Here is a 26088-nt window from a genome sequence, read left to right as displayed (position 1 = left end):
CCTACACTCTCCCCCAAAGCTGTTATTAGATGAAAGTGCGTTCTCCAAATTCATTGTATCTTAGAATCAAGGAAATACAGCACAGTGCCTGGCAAATGTTAAGTGGCCAACAGTTGCAGGCTATTGTTAAATCGGGTGTTCTAGAAACACTAAGAGCTTGATTGTAAAGAGAAGAAACGAAACAGAAGTCATTCCTCTTGCAATAAAGAAGCAGGGAAAGGGCTGGGAAAACACGGTCAGAAATATGATCTAAGGTGGCTGCCGGGAAATTCTCTCGGCAGATTTCATCTGTCAATAACAACCTGCTGAGCACTTGCTCTGTGCCAGACACTGTGCTAGGCACCAGGGGGCATAATGAGGTAGGAATGCTGCCCTCAAGGAGGAGGGGCTAATGAAGGCGATAAGGCACGGTTAAGATAGCCCTGCTGATAAGAGAGGTGCTGATCGTGTTGTTCTGAGGGCTCCTGCCCCAGGAACCCAGAGGAAAGGTCCTTGAGCCTGTCCACCCAGTGACTCACAGGTTAAACCTCACCCAGCCCCCACAGGGCTAGGCCTGGGGGCTGTAAGAGGAGGAGGCAGCCTTTTTGGCAGCTGTGCTAGCCAAAAACAAATATCCTGGAGAAGGGGCCAAGGTCTCAGAATGCAGACTGTCCAGCCCACAGAGGAAGAGAGGAAGGAGGCCTCAAAGGAAACACGGGCTGGTGTTTCCCAGCCCCTGGCCTCCAGGGACGCACCAGCAGGCCAGGTGTGCAAGCTCACCTGCTTTTCTTCTCTGCCTCCCAGCACACCTGCCCTCCAAGTCCTATCCTTGCCATGGCTCCTGGAGAGAAGATCAAAGCCAAAATCAAGAAGAATCTGCCTGTGACAGGCCCTCAGGCACCTACCATTAAAGAGCTCATGCAGTGGTACTGCCTCAACACCAACACCCACGGCTGCCGTCGCATCGTGGTGTCCCGCGGCCGCCTCCGGCGCCTCCTCTGGATTCTGTTCACGCTGACTGCCGTGGCCCTCATTTTCTGGCAGTGTGCCCTCCTCATCTTCTCTTTCTACACCGTCTCTGTTTCTATCAAAGTCCACTTCCAGAAGCTGGATTTTCCTGCTGTCACCATCTGCAACATCAACCCCTACAAGTAAGAGGCAGGAACAGAGCTGGAGGGGTAGGGGGGAATCATGCCCGTCCAGATGCCATGACAAACTCCAGGAGCCCACTCCAGCCTGCAAACATGGTTTTTAGAAATCTGATTTAGTTGCTAACCTTGGTAAACTGCCCGCTCCTGAGTTCTAAATCTGCACCACATTTTCAGTCTATCAGCTACTTCTGAGGATAGGCTAGCTCAGGGAAAGCAGAAAGAGGGGGCCACATGGATCGATTTTGCTTGGGGGTGGGGCCTGGATGAGCTAGCACTCCCTCCCCCCACTGACCCCCTACATACACACACACTAAGCCCAGCTTAGCCATCACACTCCCACCCCCCAGCACTCCAAGCTCACAAGCTCACTCTCCCCAGAATGTGAGCTTGAGGCTGACTCAGAAGTGACACCCAGGTGCCTTCCGAAAGCATCTCAGCTGCCCCAAACCCTCAACTGGTGAACCCAGCTCCACTAATTGAAATCACTGGGCTCTGGGCAGGACTGGCCCTTGGTACAGCTTTATTGTCTGCTGCAGAACCTGTTCAAAATGGGTCATCGAAGTCCTCCCCAGGATTATGGAAAACTGATCTGTGAAGCAGGTCAGAGCCTGGCAGGATTTGTCAGAGCTTTTGGGGGGTGGGGGGTGGTGCCAGGGAAGAAGGGAACAGCAGGGAAACAAGTTGATCATGATTATCAAAGGAAACTAATGTGTCCGGAGTCATCATTGAGTCGGTAGCAAAGCTCAAAATCAAAATCAGGTCCAAGACTCATTCTCTACCTCCCAACTCTTTCTTTTCTTTCTTCCTCCCTCCTCCTCCCCCTCTCTCCTCCCTCCCTTCCTTCTTTCTTCCTTCCATCCATTATTTGTTCCATAGTCATTTACTCAATATCCACAAAGTGTCAGGTGCTATGCCAGGTTCTAAACAACCCAAACAGTCTCTGTCCTAGTGGAACTTACATTGTACTGGAGGAGTGAAACATTAACAAGTAAAATTATACTACTATGATAATAGCGACCATTTAATTTTATATATATATGTGTGTATTATATATGTTCTAAACTCATTGAACCTTTCCAACAACCCCATTTTACAAAGGAGGAAACTGAGATATAGAAAGGCTAAGTGACTTGTCTCAAGGTCACACAGCCAATACGAGGATGGGGAACTCGAACCTGCGTAGTTTGGCCCCTGGAGTTTCTACTCTCAACCACTCTGCTATGTTGCCATTGCATCAAGCAAGGGAGAGAGAGTTGAGAGTTGAGAGGGGATGGGACCATTTGGCCTTGTGAAAATTAAAAGATGGTGTCCTTTTAGAAAAAGTTGTCTTTATGCTTCAGGCAGTCAACTCCTGTATCGTTCTTCTGTGTTCTTGGGAGTTGTCAAGGTGACAGTAATACCCTCTTTCCTCCCAATACTGATCCGAGGACAATCGTTGGGCAGGCACAAAGTGTGTTAGGTGGAAACGGAGCCCGCACCCTAGGAAGACTCCTGGTTAGTTATTTACTTCTTGCTGTGGCTGGTTTATGGGAGGCACCTGACAGTCACCACTCCAGAAATGCTGGTTAGGGCAAACTCATCAACACACCCCGAGAGCAAGCAGACAGTGGTGGCAGAGGTGAAGCCACAGGGAGTCACACAAGGGTCACCCATGAGCCCTTCCCCATGTGCAGGAGCCAGTTTGATGGAACGAGTCATGAAACGCCTGATCTCCTTGGCCAGGGGGCGTAGAAAAGCAGCCTGGACAAGTGCCTTCATTCTGCTGGAGGGGTCTCCCTCCCTGACTCTTCCCTCTCACCTCTGCAGGTACAGCGTGGTGCGCGACCTTCTAGCAGACTTGGAGCAGGAGACCAGAGCGGCCTTGAAGTCCCTGTATGGCTTTTCAGAGATCAAGTCTCGGAAACGCCGAGAGGCAGAATCCTGGAGTACAGCCTGGGAGGGCATACGGCCCAAATTCCTCAACCTGGTCCCTCTGCTAGCCTTCGACCAAGATGAGAAGGACAAGGCCAGGGACTTCTTCACGGGACAGAAGCGCAAGGTCAGCGGGAGTGTCATCCACAAGGCTTCGAATTTCATGCAAGTCCATGAGTCCAAGCAGGTGGTGGGATTCCAACTGGTAAGAAATTCACAACCTCACAGTTTGGGGGCATGGGACAGGCTGGAAGTGGCTCATCCAGGGATGCTTCGCCTTGCCGTTAGCCCCTGTAGTCCCACCGGAACAGCCAGTTAGGATGGTTTGGCTGCAAACACCTGAAACTGACTCTGGCCATCTTCAGTTACAGGAAGATGTCTTAGAAGGTGACCAGTAGCTCATGGAGGCCTCTTAAAGGGCAGAAATTAGGGAAAAATCCAGGGATCTAGGTAGCAAGAAATGATGGAAAGTCATTTCAGATACTGTTGCCAGATTAAAAAAGCTTCCCCTGTTTTTGGTCTTTTTGGTAATGCTTAAATGAGGCCAGCTGACTGGCTGGATTTGGGTCACCTGATCACCCCTTGGCTTATGCAAGGACCATCTCACCAGACCATATCCAAAGGGGGAAAAGAAAGTTCCCTCAAAGCAAAATTGGGGTACAGACACCAGAAGGAAGAAAGTAAATAAATAATAAACACTGGAGACACCAGTGTCCCCTGCAGTACGTGCCTTCATGAGGTGCTGTGGACCAGCTTCTCATCCCCTCTTCTGGTCCCATACGAGGGGCCCTTGAGAAGCAGTCATTCACTGAAAATGAGTTCCATTTCCTTCCTGGGCAAGCTCGATCACCACCACTCCATGCCCCAGCGACCTCTGGAGAACAAGAGCTACTTCTATATCCTGTAGCCTTGATTCCTCATTGTGAGACTCATGGCGAGTCACAACTCCTAAAAATGGCTCTTCTTCTAAATCACTGAGACTTCAGAGTCTTCCTGGGCCCATTCATAGGATAACCACAAGGATCTCCTAGATACCAGTCAATTCTTTGACATCTGTCCTTTCAAGAGAGTTTCCAAGCCCTGTGTGATGCAAATATCTGGCATGTACAGCTTCCCTATAAAGCTCTCCTTATTATGTATTTCAAATGTGGTTCCTCCCACCTACCACATGTGGTTGGGAAAGATGGTATTTCAATCAACATTTGGTAGGTGAAATAATGGATACGTAATGCCTTGCCCAAGATCCTGCAGAGAAGCAGTGTCAGAATCCAGACTAGAATCCAGATTTTCTTGACTGCTTAATAGGAAATGAGAAAGGTTGTGTAGGAACTCAGTAGCATGAATCAGGTGAACTCTGGATGTCTGGGGGCCCTGAAGGGGCTGCTTTTGATTCTCACCTGGTGGGCAGACGTAGTATGGAGTCTTAGGAGTGGGACTCTGTGTCCTTCCTCACTCAGCCCCTTTTTGGTCCTTGAGGCTTGAGGGTGATCTCTCCCAGACCCCACAAGTGAGAGTGCATAGTCTATTTTCTGTTGCTTATAACAAAATACTAAAACTGGGTGATTTACAAGAAAACAAATTTTGTATCTTAGTTTTGGAGGCTGAGAAGTGCAAGGTCAAAGGAGCACATCTGGTGAGGGCCTTCTTGGTACAGAGTCCCTTGGAGATGCAGAGTATCACATAAGGAGGGCTGGGTGAGAGCATGACAACATGCTCAATTGCTCTCCTTATAAAGCTCCTAGTGCCACTTCTGGGGTAACCATTCATTCATAAATGGATTAATCCATTCCTGAGCACATAGCTATCACAGTCCAATCACCTCTTAAAGGTCCCACCTTTCAAATACCATATTGGGAATTAAGCTCCAACATGAGCTTAATGGGGGGATATTCACCATAGCAGAAAGGAAACCTAACCTTGCCCCAGGTATCCCTCCTTTTTCCCTGAGTGTCTGTCCTGGAGTCTCAGTTACTCGTCCTTTCAGTCCTGCTAAAGGCTAGTGGTAGGACTGATGGCTTCAGCCTGGTGTCTCCTCTTATTCACAGTGTCCAAATGACACCTCTGACTGTGCCACCTACACCTTCAGCTCGGGGGTCAATGCCATTCAGGAGTGGTACAAGCTGCACTACATGAACATTATGGCACAGGTGCCTCTGGAGAAGAAAATCAACATGAGCTATTCTGCTGAGGAGCTGCTGGTTACCTGCTTCTTTGATGGGATGTCCTGTGATGGCAGGTCAGGAGAGAAAGGCTGCTCTCTCAGCCTCTGAGGACTGGCAGCTCTGAGTACCAGGCCCCTTGCACACAGCCCAACTGTAGATCTGGAAAGAAAACTGTGCTTTTTTCGCTGACCCTGTCCTTTGGAAACAACTGGCACAGGAACTAGGTTCTAGAGTCAGTGAGTAAGGTGTAGGTGCATAGAGTCTAAATATCTTTAAACTTATTAAATTAAATTTACTCGTAAAAACAGAATAATCGATAGTGTGCGTATAACCTTGTATATTAGCATCATGCATACCAATGATTGAGAACCGCCTGTCTAGTACAAAGGAAGGAAAGAACACAGGGAGGGTGGGAGGGAGAGAGAAAGGCTGACTTTCAAATCTTTCCACCTTTAAGATAACACTCAGATCCTTGGTGGGTGACTGGGCAGTGGATGGGGCATTCTAAAGCATTCCTGCTTGTCTGAAGGGCTTTCTTATTCTCCTTAAGCACTAAGCCTTTCTTGCCTTTCTATATGTTAGTAGATTTTTTATACTGATCCTTGCAAAAACTGAGTGATTGGAATCATGTCTCCCTGAGAGTGGGCTCTAAAGTCACATAAGAGATTCTTCTGGAGATCATTTCCTAGGACTGGGAATTTGAAGGGAGGAATGTCAAGCGTTGGCTGAGAAATTCAGGAGTGGAGGTATTTGGGGCAGACATGGGGCGCACGGAATGTCAAGTGAGGATAGAGATGGAGGTGAGAGGATGAGTAAGGAAGGCAGAAAGCAGAGTCTAATCCTATGTCGTTATGTGTCAACCCAAGTCAGGGACCTTGTCTGTCATTTTATCCCAGAAAAGGTGGGGAAAGTATCATGTCTATCATTAATTGTCCCAAAAGAGATTGGCCCCGTTAGCATTGCCCACCTAGATGTTAGCGAGCGTGCACGTGGGGAGTTCCTGGCACAGCCCTCCCTGATCCCTTTTTCTTCCTCCATAGGAATTTCACGCTTTTCCACCACCCAATGTATGGGAATTGCTACACTTTCAACAACAGACGAAATGAGACCATCCTCAGCACCTCCCTTGGGGGCAGTGAGTACGGTAAGCTAACCTGCACCAGGAGGGCCCTGAGGTCCTCTAACAGTGAGCACACTGGCAGCAAGATACTTGGGGATGCTTGAGCCTTCCAGAAACACAGGCTCTCTCCACTGGGCCAGAAACCAGGGACACCACTTTTCCTTGTCAATGTTTCCACCCACGCTCATGTTGGTCCTTCCTTCCATATCGGTGTCTGCTTTCCTTTTTGAATTCTCTCCTCTGCCTTTGAGAGAGCAACAGGGTCATCACTGGGGATCCTTCTGCTGGAAAACCAGTCTGATTTAAGCTCATAGCTGGGGTGAGTAATACTGGGCAGGTGGCTTCCCAATAGAGTTAAACCCAGATAAGCTGAAGAGGAGATTAGGGAGGGAGGTAGACACACCTGTATCTTAGTTAAGATGACAGACTCTGGAGCCAAAACCCAGCTCTGCCAGTCACTCGTTTGACCTTGGGCAAGTTGCTACACTTGTGGGAATATTAATAGCATCTCCCAAAAAAGGTTACTGAGAGGACTTCAACACACAGAGCACTTAGAGCAAGACCTGGTGCATACTCTATTAATCTGCTCAGGCTCCTGCAACAAAATATCATAGACCAGGTGGCTTAAATAGCACTCATTTATTTCTCACAGTTCTGGAGGTGGAGCAGTCTAAAATCTAGGTGCTGGCAAATTTTGTTTCTGGTGAGGCCTCTCTCTTTGGGTTGTAGACGGCTGCCTTCTCTCTGAATCCTCACATGGCGTTTCCTCTGTGGTGCATGGAGAGAGAGTACTCTGATGTCCCTTCCTCTTCTTATAAGGACACCAATCCTATCACAATAAAGCCCCTACCTTATGACTTCATTTAACCTTGATTACTTCCATAAAGGCCCTATCTTCAAATATCATCACATTGGGTGTTAGGGTTTCAACATATGAATTTTAGCGTGGTAAAATTAAGCCGTAACACACATGAAGCACACAATAAATGCTAGTTGTTGTTGTTATTACTAGGTTATTACCATTACTAGCATTGCTCCTGTCTGCTACCATTGCTGCTACTACCAGCACCTAGAACACCATTACTACTTCCAATCCTACTGCTACTACTATTTTACTGCTATGACTTTTTAGGAAGATAGGAACTCAACAGATTGGCCTGGCTTGCTCACCAAAGGAATTCTTGAAAGGTCCTATGCAAATTGAACATGATTTGACACATAGACTGCTCCCATCAGGAAAGGCAAGGCCTCATGAAGGAAATCCGCAACTGGAATCCTGGCCTTTGTCACCACATAGTCTGTGTTCTTACCAAGTCTGCAAGAAACTGTAGTTCAGAGTGTATACCCAGTGGGGAGAAGTAGTTTGGGAACTGAGAGCAATGAGTTGCAGAGTCCTGGCTCTGGCACTTGTGGGCTGTGTGACTTCAAGCAGATCACCTCCCCCCTCTGGGCTTCTATTCTCTTGTTTACAAATTGAAGGTCAGAGTAACTCTCAAAATTCTCTCCTTTCAATGCATATAGACCCTGCTTGTTCACTCATTCATTTACAAACATTTCCTGAGTATCTGCTATATGCCAGGCATTCTTCTAGGTGCCAGGGTCACAGAGGTGAACAAGACAGATACCATCTCCACTTTCAGGGGACTTCAGTCTTAGCAGAGACACATAACACATGAGTAAACGAGCACATGGACACTATCTAGTTACCAATCCTAGTGGGGAGAAGAAAACTGCCACGGGGAAGTCAGAGTGGCTGGGTCAGGATGGTTTTAGTTCAGATAAGGAGGTCCAGAAAGGCCTTTTATATGAATACGAGGAGATCTGTATTAAGATCCACACAAGAGCATTCCAGGGACTAGCAAGAACAAAGGCCCTGAGAAGAAAATGAAGTTGTTGTGTTCTAGAAACAGAAATGAGACCAGTGTTCTTGGAGCTCGTGGAGGGAGTGGGACAGTGGGAGGGGACCAGGTAGATAGGGCCTGCGTCATCAGAGCCTTGACAGACACAGTCAGATTTACTCTGTGGCATTCCCATATACCCAGTGAGATGCCACCAAAGGGTTTCAGGCCAGGGAGTGACCCAGTCTGATTTCCAATTTTCCAATTTCCCTCTGTCTGCAGGGTACAGAATAGACTGCGGGAGACAAGAGCAGGGGCAGGGAGAGAAGTTGAGCCAGGGATGAGACACACCATCAGTGACTCCCTCTTCCCTGGGTGCTCTCCCTGGGGGGTAAGCAACCACAGTGCAGAACGTCCCATTGCAAAGGACCACATGGAGACGCACATCTCAGGCAGGGTAGCAATTCCTTTATGCTTAGCAAGAGCTGCCATGGTGATACTGTGTTTGAGCGCCTGCTGTGGGCTAAACTCTGGAGGCACAGCAGTGAGCAAGTCAGGTACAACACCCACCCTCATGGAGCTCCTGTCTAGCCCTTGTCCACCTCTCACTTAGTGGAAATGCCTGCGTCTTGGATTTGAGGGTCTCAAAGCAGTGGGAGAGGTAGGTTACTCCCTCGGGAATGTTTTCCTAGCCTTTGACCACAGCTGGCTGCCTTATCCTCCCAGGGCTGCAAGTCATCTTGTACATAGATGAAGAGGAATATAACCCCTTCCTTGTGTCCTCCACTGGGGCTAAGGTGATTATCCACCGGCAGGATGAATACCCTTTCATCGAAGACGTGGGGACAGAGATTGAGACTGCAATGGCCACCTCCATAGGAATGCACTTGGTAAGAGAATGTTCTGATTTCTGTAGGCTTGGGGAGGACACTTTTTTTTCAAGGATAAACAATGAGGTACAGCTTATGGAAAAGGGTGTCTGTTTCAAAAAGGAACATAGTCCTGTATTTTCCAATGGTTACCCCGATTCTAGTAGTTATACTAAAGGTTGTATGAGGGTGGTTGAAAAAGTTCATGGAAGGATTGGTATTATCTTCCAATTCTATTTTTCGAGGAATGTTTTGAAGTACCATTGTATTTGTATCTTCTGTCTGGAAGAACAAGGACTAGATGTCATTTTGGGGAAAAGTTTAAGGAACCTCTTCGTCCCAAAGAAAGACACCAGCATTTATGGAACGTGTGCTGGAAGAAAGATATTAGACACTAACTATATGTTTGTCAGTAATATAAATAGAGCATCTTAACATCCATCCTTCTGGACTGCCTAGAGGCCCATGGAGCATGTAAACAACTATTTAAAGGCTAATGAAAAATCACTGAGCTATCAAAGGTTGATATCTTCCATAAATTTCACCTCATTTACCAAGAATCCCTTCTCCCTCCAAGTCTTTGACCTTCTCTGACCTCACTGGGTGCTGAGAACACTCATACCTGTCAACAGAAGCACATCTGGCCTGCAGACCGCAATCCCCGAGTCCATGGGAGCAGAGGGCAGGGTGAGGAGTGGGCTCTCATGCCCCTGGCTGCTCCACTGTGTATGCAGTCTTTTTGGTTTGCAGGCTTGGGGTCTTTTTATGCCGGTGTCCATCTGTCTATCTGTCCATTTCTCTTTCTCTCTCACACACACACATAGAATGACTAAGAACTTGTTTTTTTTTATTTTTAAAATTGTTTTACTTTATTTTTTAGCAGCTGGCTGGTACGGGTATCTGAAACCTTGACCTCGGTGTTATCAACACAATACTCTAACCAGCTGAGCTAACTGGCCAGCCCAGAACTAATTTAAAGGGGTATATGCAGAAAGTAAAACACCCACCTTACTAAGGAGTGTACCGGGCAGTGTGCATCTCCTCCCATCCTGACCTCTAGTCCCTTCCTTTGTCTCCACCGAGACCATGATGGTTGCTTCTGTGTCTTAGCAGGAGTATTCTAGTCTTATTCAAGTGTGTGTGTATAGGTGTAAACATTTCTCTTTTTTTTTTTTTTTTTTTGGTGGCTGGCCAGTACAAGGATCTGAACTCATGACCTTGGTGTTATCAACACTGCACTCTAACCAACCAGGCTAAGCAGCTAGCTCCATTTCTCCTTTTATGCAAATACAAAATGCTGTTCTGCCCTATTGTTCACTGGACACTATCATTTGGAAATTGTTCCATACCAATTCATATAGATCTGCTTCATTCTTCTTGAAGACCCATAATATTTCATTGTGTGGATAAGTTACTGAAACAATCCCCAGTCGATTGACATTAGGTCCATCTTGCCTTTATTTATATCCAACCTTAATATCCCAAGTTAAACTTCTTAGTCTTCCTCCCTCATACACTTGTCCTCCAGAGCAGTGGTTTCCAAACCTGGTTGATCATCAGACTCAGATCTACTAATCAGAACCTCTGGGAGATGAGCCCAAGGATCCATATTTTTATCAAACTCCAGTGGTTATTCCGAAAGGCAGCACATTTGGGAACCTTGGCCTTAGAAACTTGGCAATCCAGAATTAGAGGAGAAGCAAAGTGTGTCTTCCCAAATGAAAGTGAAGCTTGAGTAACATGGAAGGTCTGTCTAGCACAGCCACAAACAGCTTCGAATTGGGTTATGAATGATATGGTGGGCCTTTGGAACTTGGTATCTGTCCATCATTTATCCATTCAACAGTTATTTTCTGAGCACCTCCTACGTGCTAGACACTGGGGATACATCAGTGTAGAAGACACTGTCCCTGTCCTGATGGAGCTTAGAGTCCCGCAGAGAGGATCAATAATAAACAAAAAATTACACAAATGATTCATTGCAATAGCCATAAGTGATATGAAGGAGAAATGCAGGATGCATGAGAGCATAACATAGAAGTGCCTGAGCGAGGGCATTGATTTTAATGGGGGGAGATGGGAGGATGTTCAGGGAATACTTCCCTGATGGAGTGATATTTAAGCTGAGACAGCAGAGGTGATGAATTAGAATGGTCATATTACAGAATAAACCTGTGGTTTCAGTGCCTCAGGGTGCCCCATCCAAGGGACAGCCCTGGACAAAGGAAACTATCAGGATGGTTGTTCTGGCAAACCAGAAGTTCTTGAGAGGCATGTCATTTAGTGGCTTTGTTCCAATGTGGGAGAGAAGTAATGTGTACCAGCTTGGTTGTGTGAATGCTGACTGCCCAAGAAAAAAAGAAAAAAGTCTTGAGCCCCAGTCTGCTCAAACTGTGGCTTAAAAAGGCTTTGGGGGCTAGCTGGTTAGGTCACTTGGTTAGAACATGACTGTGATAATACCAAGGTCAAGGGTTTGGATCCGCTTACTGGCCAGCCGACAAAATAAAAAATAAAAAGGCTTTGGGATACCACTTAAGTAGCTGGGCCACTGATTCTTTTGTTCACTGGTAGATGGCAAAACTCTCAGATCACAATTGTAAAGATTTTGCTCCAGCATTTCCCACACAGTTTTATCTGCACCCTGAGGAAGGACCTGGGATTTGTGTCATATTCTTCCCTTAGCCTTTTGCCCTCTCCGTCCCTTCTGCTTCTCACTGTATCTGCAAACTGGGATGAGTTTTTAGAGCTTGCAAAAGTATGAGAACTGAGGAATTCTGCCCACCGGTTGTTCTGAGCTTGGAAATACCCATCACATTGTTAAGCCAATGTTCTCTTTCCCAATAGTGGGTAAACAAAAATATGGGTGAGTTTTCTGCTACACCTAATTTGAAATGTAAAAAATTTAAACCACAGAGCAGGGTCAGTCAGCTCTAGGTCTGATTTATGAACATGCAGAACAACAATAAAAAAACAGGGATTACTAAGAGGTCAGCAGAGGGTCACTAAGAATAAGTCCAAACAAACTAGACTTCCTTCCTTTCTTATTTCTCATTTATTTGTTGATGTATTTTTTAATAGGTGTGTTAAGCTGTTAGACTCAGTCAGGTGGTCAGGCGGTTGGTTAACAGCACTTTGTTTATTCATTGAGGGACTGTGTGTCTGTCCAAAGCATTGAATACTCAAAGATGAACACAGCAGAGCTCCCACCTTCAAAGATCTTACCTTTAACAGGGGAAGACAAAATTCAACATATCTTTGTAATACAGTTCCCATCCTTGTGAAACAAGGGCCTCGTCTGTCTTGTTTCCAGGCTTGGAACACAGCAGACCCTCAGTAAATATGGATGGATGGATGGATGCCCAGACAGAAGCTATTGGAGAAGGCTTTCTAAATGATGAATTCTTGAAGGACAAGCATCAGGCAAATAGTGTCAAGAAGGGCCAGTCCAGACAAAGGGGTCACAGAAAGTATGTTAAGCCATGTAGTGAAGCTTTGTGAAGAATCACTTGGGTTGAAGTGTAATCAATGTACTGGAGGCAGCAGATTTATAGTAATTCCAGAAAAAAATGACGAGACTCTTAACTGAGGAAGTGGCTGTGGGGATGAGCAGAGAGAATGGATTTTAGGGATATCACAGCGTGGAAGAAGAAGGGCTGGACAACCAGTGTTAGCAAGCAGGACCAGGAGAACTTAGATTGATATTTAGGTCCTGGTTGAGCCATGTGGTGGGTGATGCCAGGTTCAGAATTAAGGACTGCAAGAGGAGGGTTAGAGGAATAGATGACCACTTCAGTTTGGGACACTCCCAGTTTGTGGTACCTTTCGGAAAAATCAAACTGAAAATAAAATGTCCAGTGAGTAGATACTACAAACCCAGAGCTCAGGAGAAAATCTGGGGGTAATTCTAAACTTAAAAATAAATGCCATCACCCAAGACTTGAGACAGAACCTAAAAAATGCAAACATTTAAGGGCTGAGCAGAAAAAAGACAGAGAAACAGAAGCAGAGATGTAGGAGCAGAATCTGCAAAGACATGGTGTCAGATAAAGCAAGGAAGGGAGTTGCAAGGAAGGTGTGATCAGGAGAGCAAAGTGCAGTTGAGAGGTCAAAGGCGAAAGTTGTTCTCTGGATTTGGCAACCAAGAGGTCACTGGTGTTCTTTGCCAGAGCAGTTTTCAGTGAAAAGAGTGGAACAGAAAACACAGTGCCATGGGTTGAATGATGAATGGGAGATGAGGATGTGGAAAACGGGGTACCATTCACCCAGGGGGGTGTGGAGCTGGGTCATGGGAAAGGGGGAGACTCCACTGTCATTGCAAACCCTACTGTGTCCCTTTCTATCTTATGCGCAACTTCTGTTCACAAGTATAACCGGGAATTAAAAGCTCAGATGGTTGAGATTCATAGCCCAGCTTTGCACTTTGGTTGTGTGATCTCTGTGCCTCAGTTACCTCATCTGTGAAATAAGGATAATAATAATGCTACTTCATGGCTGGTGAGAATTCAATGAGTCAATGTAGTAAGTGCTCAAAAAGTACTCTTAAGAAAAAATACGAAGGAAAGGAAAAATAAGTTTGAGGCAAAGAAGAGTTAGGGAAGATTTTTCTTGTCTATTTTAGCACCCCTCTTCTTTCATGAGTCAGATACATTTACACAAAATATATATATTTATATTATTAATAACAGTATGTTGGCATATTATACATATAAAGGATACTGATTATTTGCTACGTGTGTTGTAAATATCTTCCCCCCCCCCCTTGTGCTTCCCTTTCAGTTTCCTTTGTGGTCCTTTTTCGCATGCAAAACATTGAATGTTTACATAGTCAAAGTCTTTGTTTTCTTCTTTAGTCACTATGGTTACTGAAGATTTTTCCTCTTTCAGACTGGAAGATTTTCCTCTTTGAGATTGGATACCAATCAGAGTTTTCTTCCATTTATTCTATTATTTCATTTAATACTTTAACCCATTACAATTTTTTTCCTGAGGATGTGAAGTACAGATCAAATTTGTTTCTTCCTCTAAATAGTTAACCAATTGTCTTAACACCATATATTGAGTAATCCTTTTCTTTTTTGCCATTGATTAGAATTGCAAACTTTATCATAAACAAGTAACATTTCTAATGTATTACAAAACAAAGCAAACAAAATAGAATTAAACCACCCATAATCCCATCTAGGCAAAGTCCGTCCACTCTCTTTTCTAATATTTTTATTTGTTTATTTGTTTTGTTTTTCTATGAAAATGGGACCCTCTTGAGTATACTCTTCTGTAACCTGTTTTTATTCCCCCACTCAAAATATATCGTCATCTTTCCATGACACTCAATGGTTTTCTATGGTCCCAATTTTAATGGCAATATACTATTTTGTTGTATGAATGTAGAGCTTACCATCAAATACTAAACTGTCCTAGCATATACTTTTAGTTACTTGTTCAATGTCTGCTTTCTCTGTAGTGCAGGGCCTGGCACATTTTAGGCACACTGCTGAACTGGGACTTTATCTGTTGAATTGAAGTAGATTGAGTGGGAGGTAGAACTTGAAAAGTAGCCTGAGGCTGGGCTGGTGCATCTGGACTCGACTCCCCAGGCAGCAGACAGCAGTAATAGGACCAGATCTGTGATTCAGGTGGCTGAGTGGTGGGGGTGGAGAAACTGAGGAAGCGAGAATATGGAGGCAGACCAAGCGGGGGACTTTCAGTAGTCCAGGCCAGAGAGAATGAGAGACAAACCCAGACAGTGGGCAAGAATGATGAGGAGCTAGCTGATTCAAGATACTTCTAAGCATCTCTTGATGACTAAATGAGATGAAAGAGAGAAGTTTCTAGAATGATGCCCAGGTTCCTAGCTTGGACAACTGGATAGGTGTGATGCCATTAGCTAATATGAGAAATGCAGCAGATTGAGCAGGGTTTAGGGGAGGGAAGGAAGTGCTGAGTTCAGTTTTAGACATCAAGTCAGTTAGCTTTTGCTATGGGCAAACCACCCCAAAACTTAGTGGCTCGAAACAGCAACCATGTATTAGCTCACAGTCTGTGGATTAGCAATTTCAGCTGGGTTCATCTGCACAGTTCTGATCCAGACCAGGCTCAGCTGATCTCAAACAGTGCTTTCTCATGGCGTTTGCTGGGGCACCTTGATTCTCCCCCACGTGGCCTCTCCTCCACCAGCTGACTGGCTTGGACTCTCACGTGGTGGTCTCAGTGTCCCAAGCTCAGCAAGAGAACGCAAGATCTAATATACAAGCACTTTCCAAGCCTCTGCTTTTGTTAACATCCCATTAGCCAAAGTTTAAGTCACACAACTAACCCAGACTCAAGAGGTAGAAAATAGACTATCTCCTTATGGGATGGTAAGATTTGAGCCATTTTTGCAATCTCCCACAGACACGGTGTGTTTAAGGTATGCGTGAGCCACCTAAGTAGACATTCCAGTGGTCAGCTGGGTCTCAGGAAAAAGATTTGTCTGGAGGTCAGATTTGGGAGCATCAGTCAATCATGTTGCTGTATCAGGAGTGGATGAGGTCATGCATGAAGGTCATACATATTTTAATAATTAAAACCAACCTTCATGGGGAGCTCGCTATGTGCTAGGCACTGTGCTAAACTCTTTACAGGCATTGGGATCAATTAATCCTCACTGTTTAACAATACTTAGAGGTGCATGGCTAAGAGGTGGACTCTGGGTTTGACTTTCAGCTCTCTCTCTTACTGTTCATATTACCTGGGCAAATTATCTTAGCTGTCTGGGTCTTGTTTACTTCATCTGTGAAGTGGGCCTGTTGTCGAGGTTAAGTGAGTTCGTACACATAAGATGCACACTGTAGATCCTGGCACATTTAAATGCTCAATCAGGAAAAAGCCTTGTTATTGTTCTTGAAAAACTGAAGCTCAGGTAGGTAAAATAATTTAATCAGAGTTCAATAGCTACTAGGCAGCACAGTGGGAATCTGAATTTATACTTATTTGGACTCCACAGCCCGTATTGGTGACCCTTATCTACCCTGCCAAGGGCCGTTGCTTGTTTAGAAGCGATTGGCCATTGACCACAACATGGTTGCTCCAGAAGAAGCCCTATAGCAGTCCTCAGAATCCAGCCCATCTATGCACATGGTCAAGGAGATGGTCAGGAGGGCCCCTGAGACAACCTAGAGACCCAAAGCAGCCAAAGCCTTCTCAACAACGAGTCCCTCTCAGGCCTGCACAGGTTCCAGAAGGGGACTGTCCACCTGCTCTGCCTCCAGCCTAGCTGTCACTGCTGTCCTCTCACTGCAGAAGCAGCAGCCCATTTTGAGAAACAAGGGCAGGGCTTGGCCACCGAGGGAAAGAAGGGGCCCCTCCTGTCCTACCCCCAGAGCCAGGCATGGGCTCCCGCCACTCCCAGCAGCCCAGGGCACCATTTTGGCCTGTTGACTGGGGCTGGTGGACACCTCATCCATGCTTGCAGTGGCTGGGAGCAGAGGAGTCCTTTTTGCTACAGGGAGAGTCTTTAACTCAAATAAATCTTACCCAGAAAGAGACACAATGGAAACAGAGAAATGTGGGACTGCTCTGCATCAGCCTGGGAGACCAGCCCGCTGAGTGCCCTAGGACAAGGTGCAGACAGAACACAGTCTGAAAACCTCTAAGCCACAGTGAGGCAGTCCCCCTGAGAGGGTGACTTTGGGAGTTACTGGCTGGGACAGTGGTTATCACTGAAATGTGAGAACAGTAGTCCCTGACTGGGAGCAGCCTGGCTGAGCCAAGCACCTCACAGGTGAGGGAGAGATTATGCTGGTTGGAAATCCTCAATGTTGAAAGAAGGCCGGAGCTGGTTCTCTGAACCCACAAGCTGTGGAAGCTTGATAAAGGCCACCCCTTGTCACATCCCCTACCTCCCTGCCCCTCAGGCTCTGCTGCCACTGGGGCTTTCTCCTGGGCACAGTTCACACCTTTAAAGAGGTGAGCTACGGATTCCTTTGCAAATGTCTCCCTTCCCCAGGATGCTCAGAAGGAAGCAGATAGGACCTGGCTTGATAAAAATGGTAAAAATGGGTCCTGAGTCCCTCACATGCACCACATACATACGCATATATGTACGCATGCACTCACACACCCCCATACATGCACACACATACACACCCTTTTACATATATGCATGTATGCACGGACTTACATACCTGCTCACACACATGCACATGTATATCACATACATATGCATATATACACGCATACACTCACATACCCATGAACATGCACACACACACACTTTTACATATACACACGTATGCAGACACACATATCTAATCACACCCACGCACACATATACACATGTAATTTGCTTATATATACACACATATACCCTCTCTTGTTTTTTTGCCCCTAGAGGTCAGGACAGAAGCCAAAATGTCTCCCACCCTCCACAAGCCAGCGGTTCTGAAAGCTGGCAGTGGGGTGGGGAGGGGAAGAGCGCTCTGCCACCAGTTGAGGCTTTGAGAAGCTAAAGCCCTAGCACTGGCCGGTTAGCTCAGTTGGAGTGCAGTGTTATAACACCAAGGTCAAGGGTTCCGATTCATGGACCAACCAGCTGCCAAAAAACAAATAAATAAGTAAACCAAAAATCTCTATCTTGGAAAAGACCACTTGCTCCATTGCCCCACCCTGAGTTGCTTCCAGAACAACCTGGAACACCCAACAGCTCTGAGTTTGATAAGCATCACTGCAGAGTAAAGGGCCATTGAGTGCTCAGAGAGCATAGAAATCAGAATGATTTCTCACAATGGGTTTCCTGGAAGTGGCCCATGGGGTGGTCCTCACGCTAGAGGGGCCCCAGCTACCTTTGCTGGCCGCATGTGGTTTACCTGAGCAGGCAGACCCTCTCGCCTGAGTGCCAAGGTGTGGTACTGTCCTGCCCTGGGCAGATAAACCCTGCAGCTGTAATTCCAGGCTCTGGTGACAGTTCAGCAGGACCTGCAGGTCCAGAGGAACTTCTGCACAGGAAGCCTGCTGCTTGAGAAGCTTAGAGGATGACACGGAATTGAGGTGCTCTCTAGGGAAGCCACTGCTGGGCATCTTTGCACACAGCCCCGGCATGATCTAGAAGCTCTAAATATGTTTGCTAGTCAGCTATTATGTCTGTTTGTTCTCTGACATGGAGAGATGCCCACTCTTTATCATTCGTGAGAAGGGCGGATTGCAGGGCAAAGTGAATGTGTGAGCATGTGTCCGTTGTCTGTCTGTCTGTCGGAGATGCAGGATCTGATTTGCTAGTGTGCGTACCCTGGAGAAGAAAGGAAGCCAGAAGGCTACTTTCTCCTTTGTTTGCTTCTGTTGTTTAAACATTTTAAACCCAGCACTGTCAATTGCCCTTGAGGTACTTGCAGTTAATTGAGGGAGACTAATGGGTCAGCAGATGAATTACAATACAAACAGAAAGAGATTACAGCCACTTGAGATGTCTGCAGTTTCTACTGTGTCAGATCTCCTGGTTCTGTTTTTCCCAATTACCATTCTGCAAAGAGAACAGAACTGTCTTCCCTCCCACAAATCTGCCATCCATTTCCCCTTTCCCTGCACTCCCTCCTCCTACCCCTCAAAATGCCTATGCGTAGGCACGCACACACGCCGACCCTGGAACCGGGCCATAAGCTGGTCACAATTTATGTTCAATTATTGCTCCCCCTTTGGAGATGCTCTCCAACCCCCCACCCCCACCCCCCACCCCCCGCTTTTCTTTGCTTGTTTGGCTCGTCTGGATTGTTTATTTGCAGTGACAAATATCAAGCCAAGAGCCAAACTTAGTGAACCACAATGAAACATAACTGAGTAAAGTTTTGGAACTTTGAGTGACGAAGTTTTTGCCTCCTCTGATGATCAGGATATCATTCTAGTCTGCTAGGCTTTCCTTGACACTTTCTGAGAAAGTCAACTTTTTCTGGATCGACTCCTGGGGCCAGAAGACAAGGAAATGAGTCCTTCAAGGGAAAAGGAATCCCAGGCAACTAATAATCCCTGCTCATTTTTCTAATCCCTCCTATCCCCTCCCAGTGGATTTGCCAATGGCTTGCCATCATTCAGAAAACCAAATCCAAATTTCTCAGCAGGGCATGATTTGGCATCAGCCTCCCTCTCTGACATCATCTCCAGTGATTTCTCTCTTTTGCCATGTTCCAGCCACACTGTCCACCTCCTGCCTTAAGCCTTTCTGCTCCCTCTGCCCAATCCTCTTCTCCCATTTCTGGATGAGACCGGCTCTTTCTTGCCATTCCATGTTGAGCAGACAGGTTCCCTTCTCAGAGACACCTTCCCTAATCACTCTAGGGAAACACTGCCCCATCTTCCCCAGCCCCCCACCCCCACCCCAGTCTCCCTGCCTAGGTTCATTGATCACTATCCAAAATTATCCGAAATGATCTTATTCACTTGTTTTCTTGTTGACCGTCTGTGTACCCCACTAGAATGTAAGCTCCATGAGAGCAGGGAATTTGTCTATCCTGGTCATTGTTGATTTCACAGTGTCCACAGCACCAGCCACCTAGGAGGTGCTCAATAATTTTTTGTTAATGAATGACTAAATGGCTGCTCAGCTCCCATGGGCTGCTGGTGAAGCCCCCTATCTGGGTCCTGGGGGTGGGGGACAGGGCTGAATGTGTGTTGCTGTGATTGCAGACAGAGTCCTTCAAGCTGAGTGAACCCTACAGTCAGTGCACGGAGGACGGGAGTGACGTGCCGATCACAAACATCTATGATGCTGCCTACTCCCTCCAGGTATGGGTTGGCAAGGCGCCCAGCCCTTGGCTGTGGCCTGGACCCAGAAGACAAAGTTATATCCAGGCTGGGAGGTGGCTGGGACCAGGAACTCTGGTGAGGAACCCTGGGGTTCATCCAGAGACCTCAAGAACAAGAGAGGCCGGCTGGTTCCAGTCCTCTTCAGTCTGTCTGCAACCAGAGCCTAATAGATTCACTGAAGTTTGCATGCAACACAATGTACAGTGAGACAGGCCCTCTCCCTAAATGAGCTTGGGTGAGTGAGGGACAGGATGGAAGCATTCTGGGAGGGACACTGGCTGAGGGGTCAAGGATTTGGCTTTCACGTGTGCCCTTGCTGGCTGAAGACCATGGGCAAGATGTGTCCCCTAAACAATCACAGGAGGAAGCTTGATTAGATCAGGGGCTGCTGATTGGCAGCTCCCAGTCTCTTTCAAGGCTGCACACCTCTTTTTCCTAGCCTGGATGACATTTAAAAGTCAGGGAATTTCACAAGAAAATTCAGACTTCCAGCTTCTCTTGAAAAAATGGGATAATCTGGCAAGATGGAGCCCATATTCCTGCAGGATTAGCAGAGGGTGGACCTGCTCTATTAAATGAGACATGTATCCTCAGGTCCCCACATTTCTCACCACCCCTGGTGTATTACTTACATCGCTAGCCTTGTAGGCATTTGAGTTTTCAGCCCTGAAGTGCAATGACCTGTTACACCTCCTCTCACATTCTGGGAGTCTGCAGTTCACCTCCTACCAGGATACGCACAGAGTCAATGAAAATTATAAAAGGACCTGGTGCCCTCAGCACTGAGTTCTCCAGACTACATCACAGCTGAGCTGAGAGGTGGTGGAGATACAGTGAAAGGGAAATATTAGTCAGAGATTGTGTGCTTATAAGAAGTAGAAACAATGGACTTTTAGATACCACCCCCTCCCCCCTCCAAAAAAGATAAGCTCATTGGAAAGACACTCTGGATAATATCAGTGAGAAGCTACCATGTGCAAACACTTTACATATATTGATTCATTTCATGTTCACAATAACCTCATGAAGTAGGTGTTATACTTATTGCAAAGATGAAGAAAGCAAAGCATCAGAGAGGTTAAGTAACTTGCCTGAGGTCACAAAGCAGGCAAACATGAGATTTGAACCCAAGTAGCCTGCCTTCAGAGGCCCTGTTATTAGCTGTTATTCTATAAGCTTCACAGATATTGTGGAAGCTTATGATCCCCAAGCCCAGTGGGAAAGGCTTGCACTGGAGAACAGAACACTGGGGTCGATGTGTTGCATGGACCAGGAGTTGAACCTGGGCCTCCCGGGTGGCAGGTGAGAATTCTTCCACTGGACCACCTGGTGCACCCATGTACTTGGACCCTAGAATGGAACACTGGGGACTGTGTTTGTTTCTCTCTGTTTCTTTTTCCAATTTCCCCACATATCTCTGTGTCAGTGCTCACATGATGGAAAATGTGCACCCCAGCCCTAACTCAACCAGTCTCCATGTCTCAGATACTCTAAATTCTCAATACATTTTCTTGTTTGGTCCCTTTGTAGTCAGGGACCACCCCAGCACAGTGGGCATGAGGGGCACATTCCTGCAGTTGGCCAGGGCTTTAGGAGGCTGACCCTCTGGTAGGAGGCACGGGTGGGGAGGGAGCTCTCAGGCACCCACATGCAGGGAGGTGAAGGGAGTGCCTTGTCTCCTCTTTCAGATCTGCCTTCACTCGTGCTTCCAGACAAAGATGGTGGAGAAGTGTGGGTGTGCCCAGTACAGCCAGCCCCTGCCTCCAGCAGCCAACTACTGCAACTACCAGCAGCACCCCAACTGGAGTGAGTGAGACCCGCCAGCCTTGCTCTCCCTAGCAGCAGGGTCACCCCAGCCCTGGAAGCAGCCTGTACTAAGGGACTCTTGCACCCCTGCCTCTCTTGCCCCTTGCCTGAGGGAGGCATTGGTAGGGAGATGTTAACTAGAGTTTCACTTCTGTTGTGAAGCCCGGCTCGAATTATATTCCCTATTAAGGACCAAATGCTACCCCCCAGCCTGTGCTAAGAGCCTGACCACCTCAGTCAACTCCAGAAGGTAGGAACTATTGGCAGGACCCTTTCACAGAACAGATAACTGAGGCTCAGAAAGGTTAAGCGACTTGCCCAAGGTCACACAGCCAGCAAGTAACAGAGCTGGATCCAAACCAAAGGCTGCAAAACCCCCAACTCACGTCCCTAACCGCCACCATATTCTGTTTCTCAACACCACAAAGCAGCATTTGTTTCCAGTGAACCAGTGTTTGTAGGAGGTGGGAGGAAAAATAATTAAAATGAGGCTGTGGGGGACACTACTGGCAACCTGGGGACCACCAGGGTGTGCTCTGGGGCCCTGAACTCACACTGCCCTCTGCCTTGCCCCTCAGTGTATTGCTACTACCAGCTGCACCAGGCCTTTGTCCAGGAGGAGCTGGGCTGCCAGTCAGTGTGCCGGGAAGCCTGCAGGTGAGTGGACCTGGAGGCCCAGGACAAGCAGGTCAGGGTGGGCCGGGCCACCCACACTCACTCTGTCCCCTCCTCCTCTTAGCTTTAAGGAGTGGACCCTGACCACCAGCCTGGCACAGTGGCCCTCTGTGGTTTCGGAGGTAAGTCCTTCTGCCCTCTCCTGATCCTTGGGTCCCCCAGCCTGGAGCCTCGCTGATGTCTTCACTGTGTCCTCTGGCCTGGGGGGTGGTCCAGGAGGAGGGGAACTGTTTTGCTGAGGCCAGGGGAGGGGGGCGGTTGGGGAGGGAGGGCAGACGGGCTGGCGCTGGCCCCTCCGGACCTCCCCAGGCTTGCTCTTTCTTTCCCCATCACAGAAATGGTTGCTGCCTGTTCTCACGTGGGACCAAGGCCAGCAAATAAATAAAAAGCTCAACAAGTAAGTTTACCTGTAGCCTGTTTCCTCTGCCCTGCCTGCCGCGTGCCCAGCCTCCCGCCTCCTCCCTCGCTGCCAAACCCGCTCCTTTTCATTCTCTCACTCATTTATTCAACAAATATTTGTTGAGCTCCTATCATGAGTCGGGCCCTGTTCTAGGCCTGGGGCTCCCAAACTTATTTTTAACCATAACCTGCAGTATGAAATATTTTTTACAGTGTGGCCTGTTGAAAATATAAGTGAAATAAAAATCCAGTGACACTGCTTGCTTGTGGAGTACAGTGCAGTTGGGCTGAGGTCAGATGGTCCACCCTAGTGTGGCCAACCAGTCATTTATATCTACTCTAATTGATCACAGCAACCGTTCTGATTGATTGGTGCCTGTGCCCCTTTAGATACCATCTGATATTTTCTATTCTTTTTAATTCTATAAAAGATACTGGTCATGGCCCAGTAAATTTGTTTCATTGCTTACTGATATATCCTGACCCAGGCAGAATAATATTCCTCTGAGCCTTGAGACTTTTAACTCCTCTTGAATTTTCCATGTAAAAATTCTTTTATGAGGGATCTTTAGCAAAAGTCAGTCAGGCCAGAGTTCAGGGATGCCAGCAAATGGAGACACAGATGGGAGAGGGTGAACTCACACCATTTCAACTCCTGTTTCTCTGGGCCACCACCATCTCCACAGTGCCCATCCTGGGCCTGCCCCCAGTGGGAACCCATCTGGCCTGCAACATTTACTGAGCGTGCACTAGGCACCAGGTGTTGAGTGAGGTGCTGGGGGTACCAGGATTACCAAGCAGACATGGTCTCTGCCCGAAGATGCTTCTAGTGTAGTAATAAAGATAGACTTTGGCCAAACAATACAAACCATTAGACCAACTATTGCAAACTGGTGACCCCTAGGTCAAATCTAGCCCCACAAAAGTAACCCATTATTTCCAGCTTTTCCTGGAAGATCAAAAGTTCTTGTAGCAGCGACCCTCCTTCCTTGCATGGCACCAGACAGCTGAGTGATAGCCGCCCCTTTGGAACGAGCATGAAACTTCCAGTTCACCACAGTACTATCAGGAGGCAGTTTAGTGTAGTGGTTAAGAGCATGAACTTTGAAGCCAGATCTACATGGGTTTGAATACTGGCTTAGCCAATTATCAGCTGCGTAGTCTTGAGCAAGTTGCTTCACCAGTCTGTGTCTCAGTTTCCATGTCTGTAGAATGGGCATAATTAAAATATGCTTACCTACCCCCTAGTGTTATTGTGAGGATTTCCCCCCACCCCCGGCAGCTGGCCAGTACAGGGATCCGAACCTGTGACCTTGATGTGATAAGGCTGCACTGTAACCACTGTTATAAGGATTAAATGAGCTAATTCACACAAAGTTCTTACAACAGCCCTTGGCCACACAAGATATGCCCAACAAACACTACCTGCTATGATGGCGATTATCACCATTGCCTCATACCCAGCCTGCCTCGCTCATTCTCATTACCTACCTGTCTCCTGTATGTATTTGAGATTGCAATCAAACAATTACAAATGTCAAAGTTTAATGATGAACAGGGTGCTGTGGGCGTATGGCGGGGTGGACTGACTTAGTCTAGAGGCTGGGAAACAGTTTTTGAGTGAATGGATGAACTGAGAACCAAGCCTAGGCTGGAGACATGCTCTGGGGTATGGAAGGAGCCCCAGGGGCCAGGTTCTAATAATCCCTGGAGCTCAGAGTCTGGGCTATGCTGAGGGCTAGGGCAGGAGGGCGACAGCCATGCTGAGGGGCTGGTGACCTGGTGGAATGCTGAGATTCACGACTCACTGGAGCTCTGCCTGTTGGAATTTCTGCAGGACAGACTTGGCCAAACTCTTGATATTCTACAAAGACCTGAACCAGAGATCCATTATGGAGAGCCCAGCCAACAGTGTGAGTGACTTCCTTCTGGGACCTGTCTTGGGTCTACAAATGTGCCCATCTGCCTGGCTTCGGGGAGCAGAGTCAGGCTGTGGGGATCCAGCCTGACCCAGCAGGGCTACTAGAGGCCAGCCAGGGCTCGGGTCAGAGTGGATGGAGTGAGAAGGGACAGGAAGCTTGCCCCCTTTTTCCTCCAGGCCTGTTCAGGGCTTCTTTAGGAATCGGGGTCCCTGCATGATGCCATCTGGGTGGAGGGGGGTCCCTCTTGATGGTGTGTCTTGGCCTCCCTTGCAGATTGAGATGCTTCTGTCTAACTTTGGTGGCCAGCTGGGCCTGTGGATGAGCTGCTCTGTCGTCTGCGTCATCGAGATCATCGAGGTCTTCTTCATCGACGCCCTCTCCATCATTGCCCGCCGCCAGTGGCAGAAAGCCAAGGAGTGGTGGGCCCGGAGGCAGGCGCCTCCCTGCCCTGAGGCTCCCCCCAGCCCTCGGGGCCAGGACAACCCGGCCCTCAGTATAGACGATGACCTGCCCACCTTCACCTCTGCTTTGCACCTGCCTCCAGCCCCTGGGATCCAGGTGCCCGGCACGCCGCCCCCCAGATACAACACCTTGCGCTTGGAGAGGGCCTTTTCCAACCAGCTCACAGACACCCAGGTGCTGGATAAACCCTGAGGCAGGGTAGAGAAGAAAGATCTAGTCAGGACCAACCATGGTCTAAGGACTCCCAGACACAGAGGGGACCCTCTGCCCCTGCTCTGGGCTTTTCAGAGACACTGACTAGAAGCCTGCTTTGAACAACAAGGTGGAGCCTGAGCATGTGCAGGGGACCCGTCGGACCTTGTCCAGCAACATTCACAGCTGTCCAGGGTGAGATGTATCTTGCAGCTCCAAGTCAGCACATCCACTGTAGAGAAACTGTGGACTGAGGAAACAGTGCTGACATGGACGAAGGCCAGAGTGAGGCCTAGCAGAGCTCTTTGCTGGGTCTTGAGAGAGAAGGACTCCCAAAACCCCAGCCTGGCCTGGGCCCAAGGATGTGACCTTAGGTGTCAAGGCTGGACAGCTACTGCTGATGCCAAAGATAGGAGGAGGTACCAGCTCTGGAGCTGGCACTGTTGGTGAATAAACTTCTTAAATTTGACATTGGGGCAAGACTTCTGTGCCCTCAGGCAGGCAGCTGGCCCAGGGCCCTTGGAGCATATGGGGGAGGGGTGCAGTTGGGGGAGGTCTGGGGGTAGGGTAGGATGTCCTCACTCTGAGGGTGGGGGTGGGGCTATGCTCTGGTCAGCTAGGGCAGTGCCTCAAGCCCCTAAAGGGCACTGCTGTCCAATGCATAAAGGATTGTGTCCCAATACCCTACCCTCAGCAATCTTCCTATTGACCAGCCTCAGCACCAAGCCAAAACAGACCCCCACCCCCACCAATGGTCTGCCCCTCACCCATAAGCCGACCACTGCAGACAGACCACCATTTTCCCACCTTTCAACCTGATAATAGTAACTGC

The 26088-nt window shown here is 47.7% G+C and overlaps 1 protein-coding gene across 1 annotated transcript; it reads left to right on the top strand.

The window, feature by feature from the left end:
- Positions 1 to 813: 813 nt before the first annotated feature.
- SCNN1G (sodium channel epithelial 1 subunit gamma) lies at positions 814 to 25256 on the top strand. Its single transcript, XM_063100919.1, has 12 exons — positions 814 to 1130; positions 2937 to 3246; positions 5087 to 5277; positions 6244 to 6347; positions 8888 to 9051; positions 19681 to 19779; positions 21489 to 21606; positions 22185 to 22263; positions 22346 to 22403; positions 22617 to 22678; positions 24518 to 24593; positions 24876 to 25256. Exons 1-12 carry the CDS (start codon positions 814 to 816, stop codon positions 25254 to 25256), a joined length of 1959 nt encoding a protein of 652 aa, XP_062956989.1.
- Positions 25257 to 26088: the final 832 nt, after the last annotated feature.

This window comes from Cynocephalus volans, chromosome 6 (genome assembly GCF_027409185.1).
Source record: "Cynocephalus volans isolate mCynVol1 chromosome 6, mCynVol1.pri, whole genome shotgun sequence".
Lineage (NCBI taxonomy): Eukaryota > Metazoa > Chordata > Mammalia > Dermoptera > Cynocephalidae > Cynocephalus > Cynocephalus volans.
The sequence above is the reverse complement of the archived record's forward strand: the minus strand, read 5'-3'. Positions and strand labels throughout refer to the sequence as shown.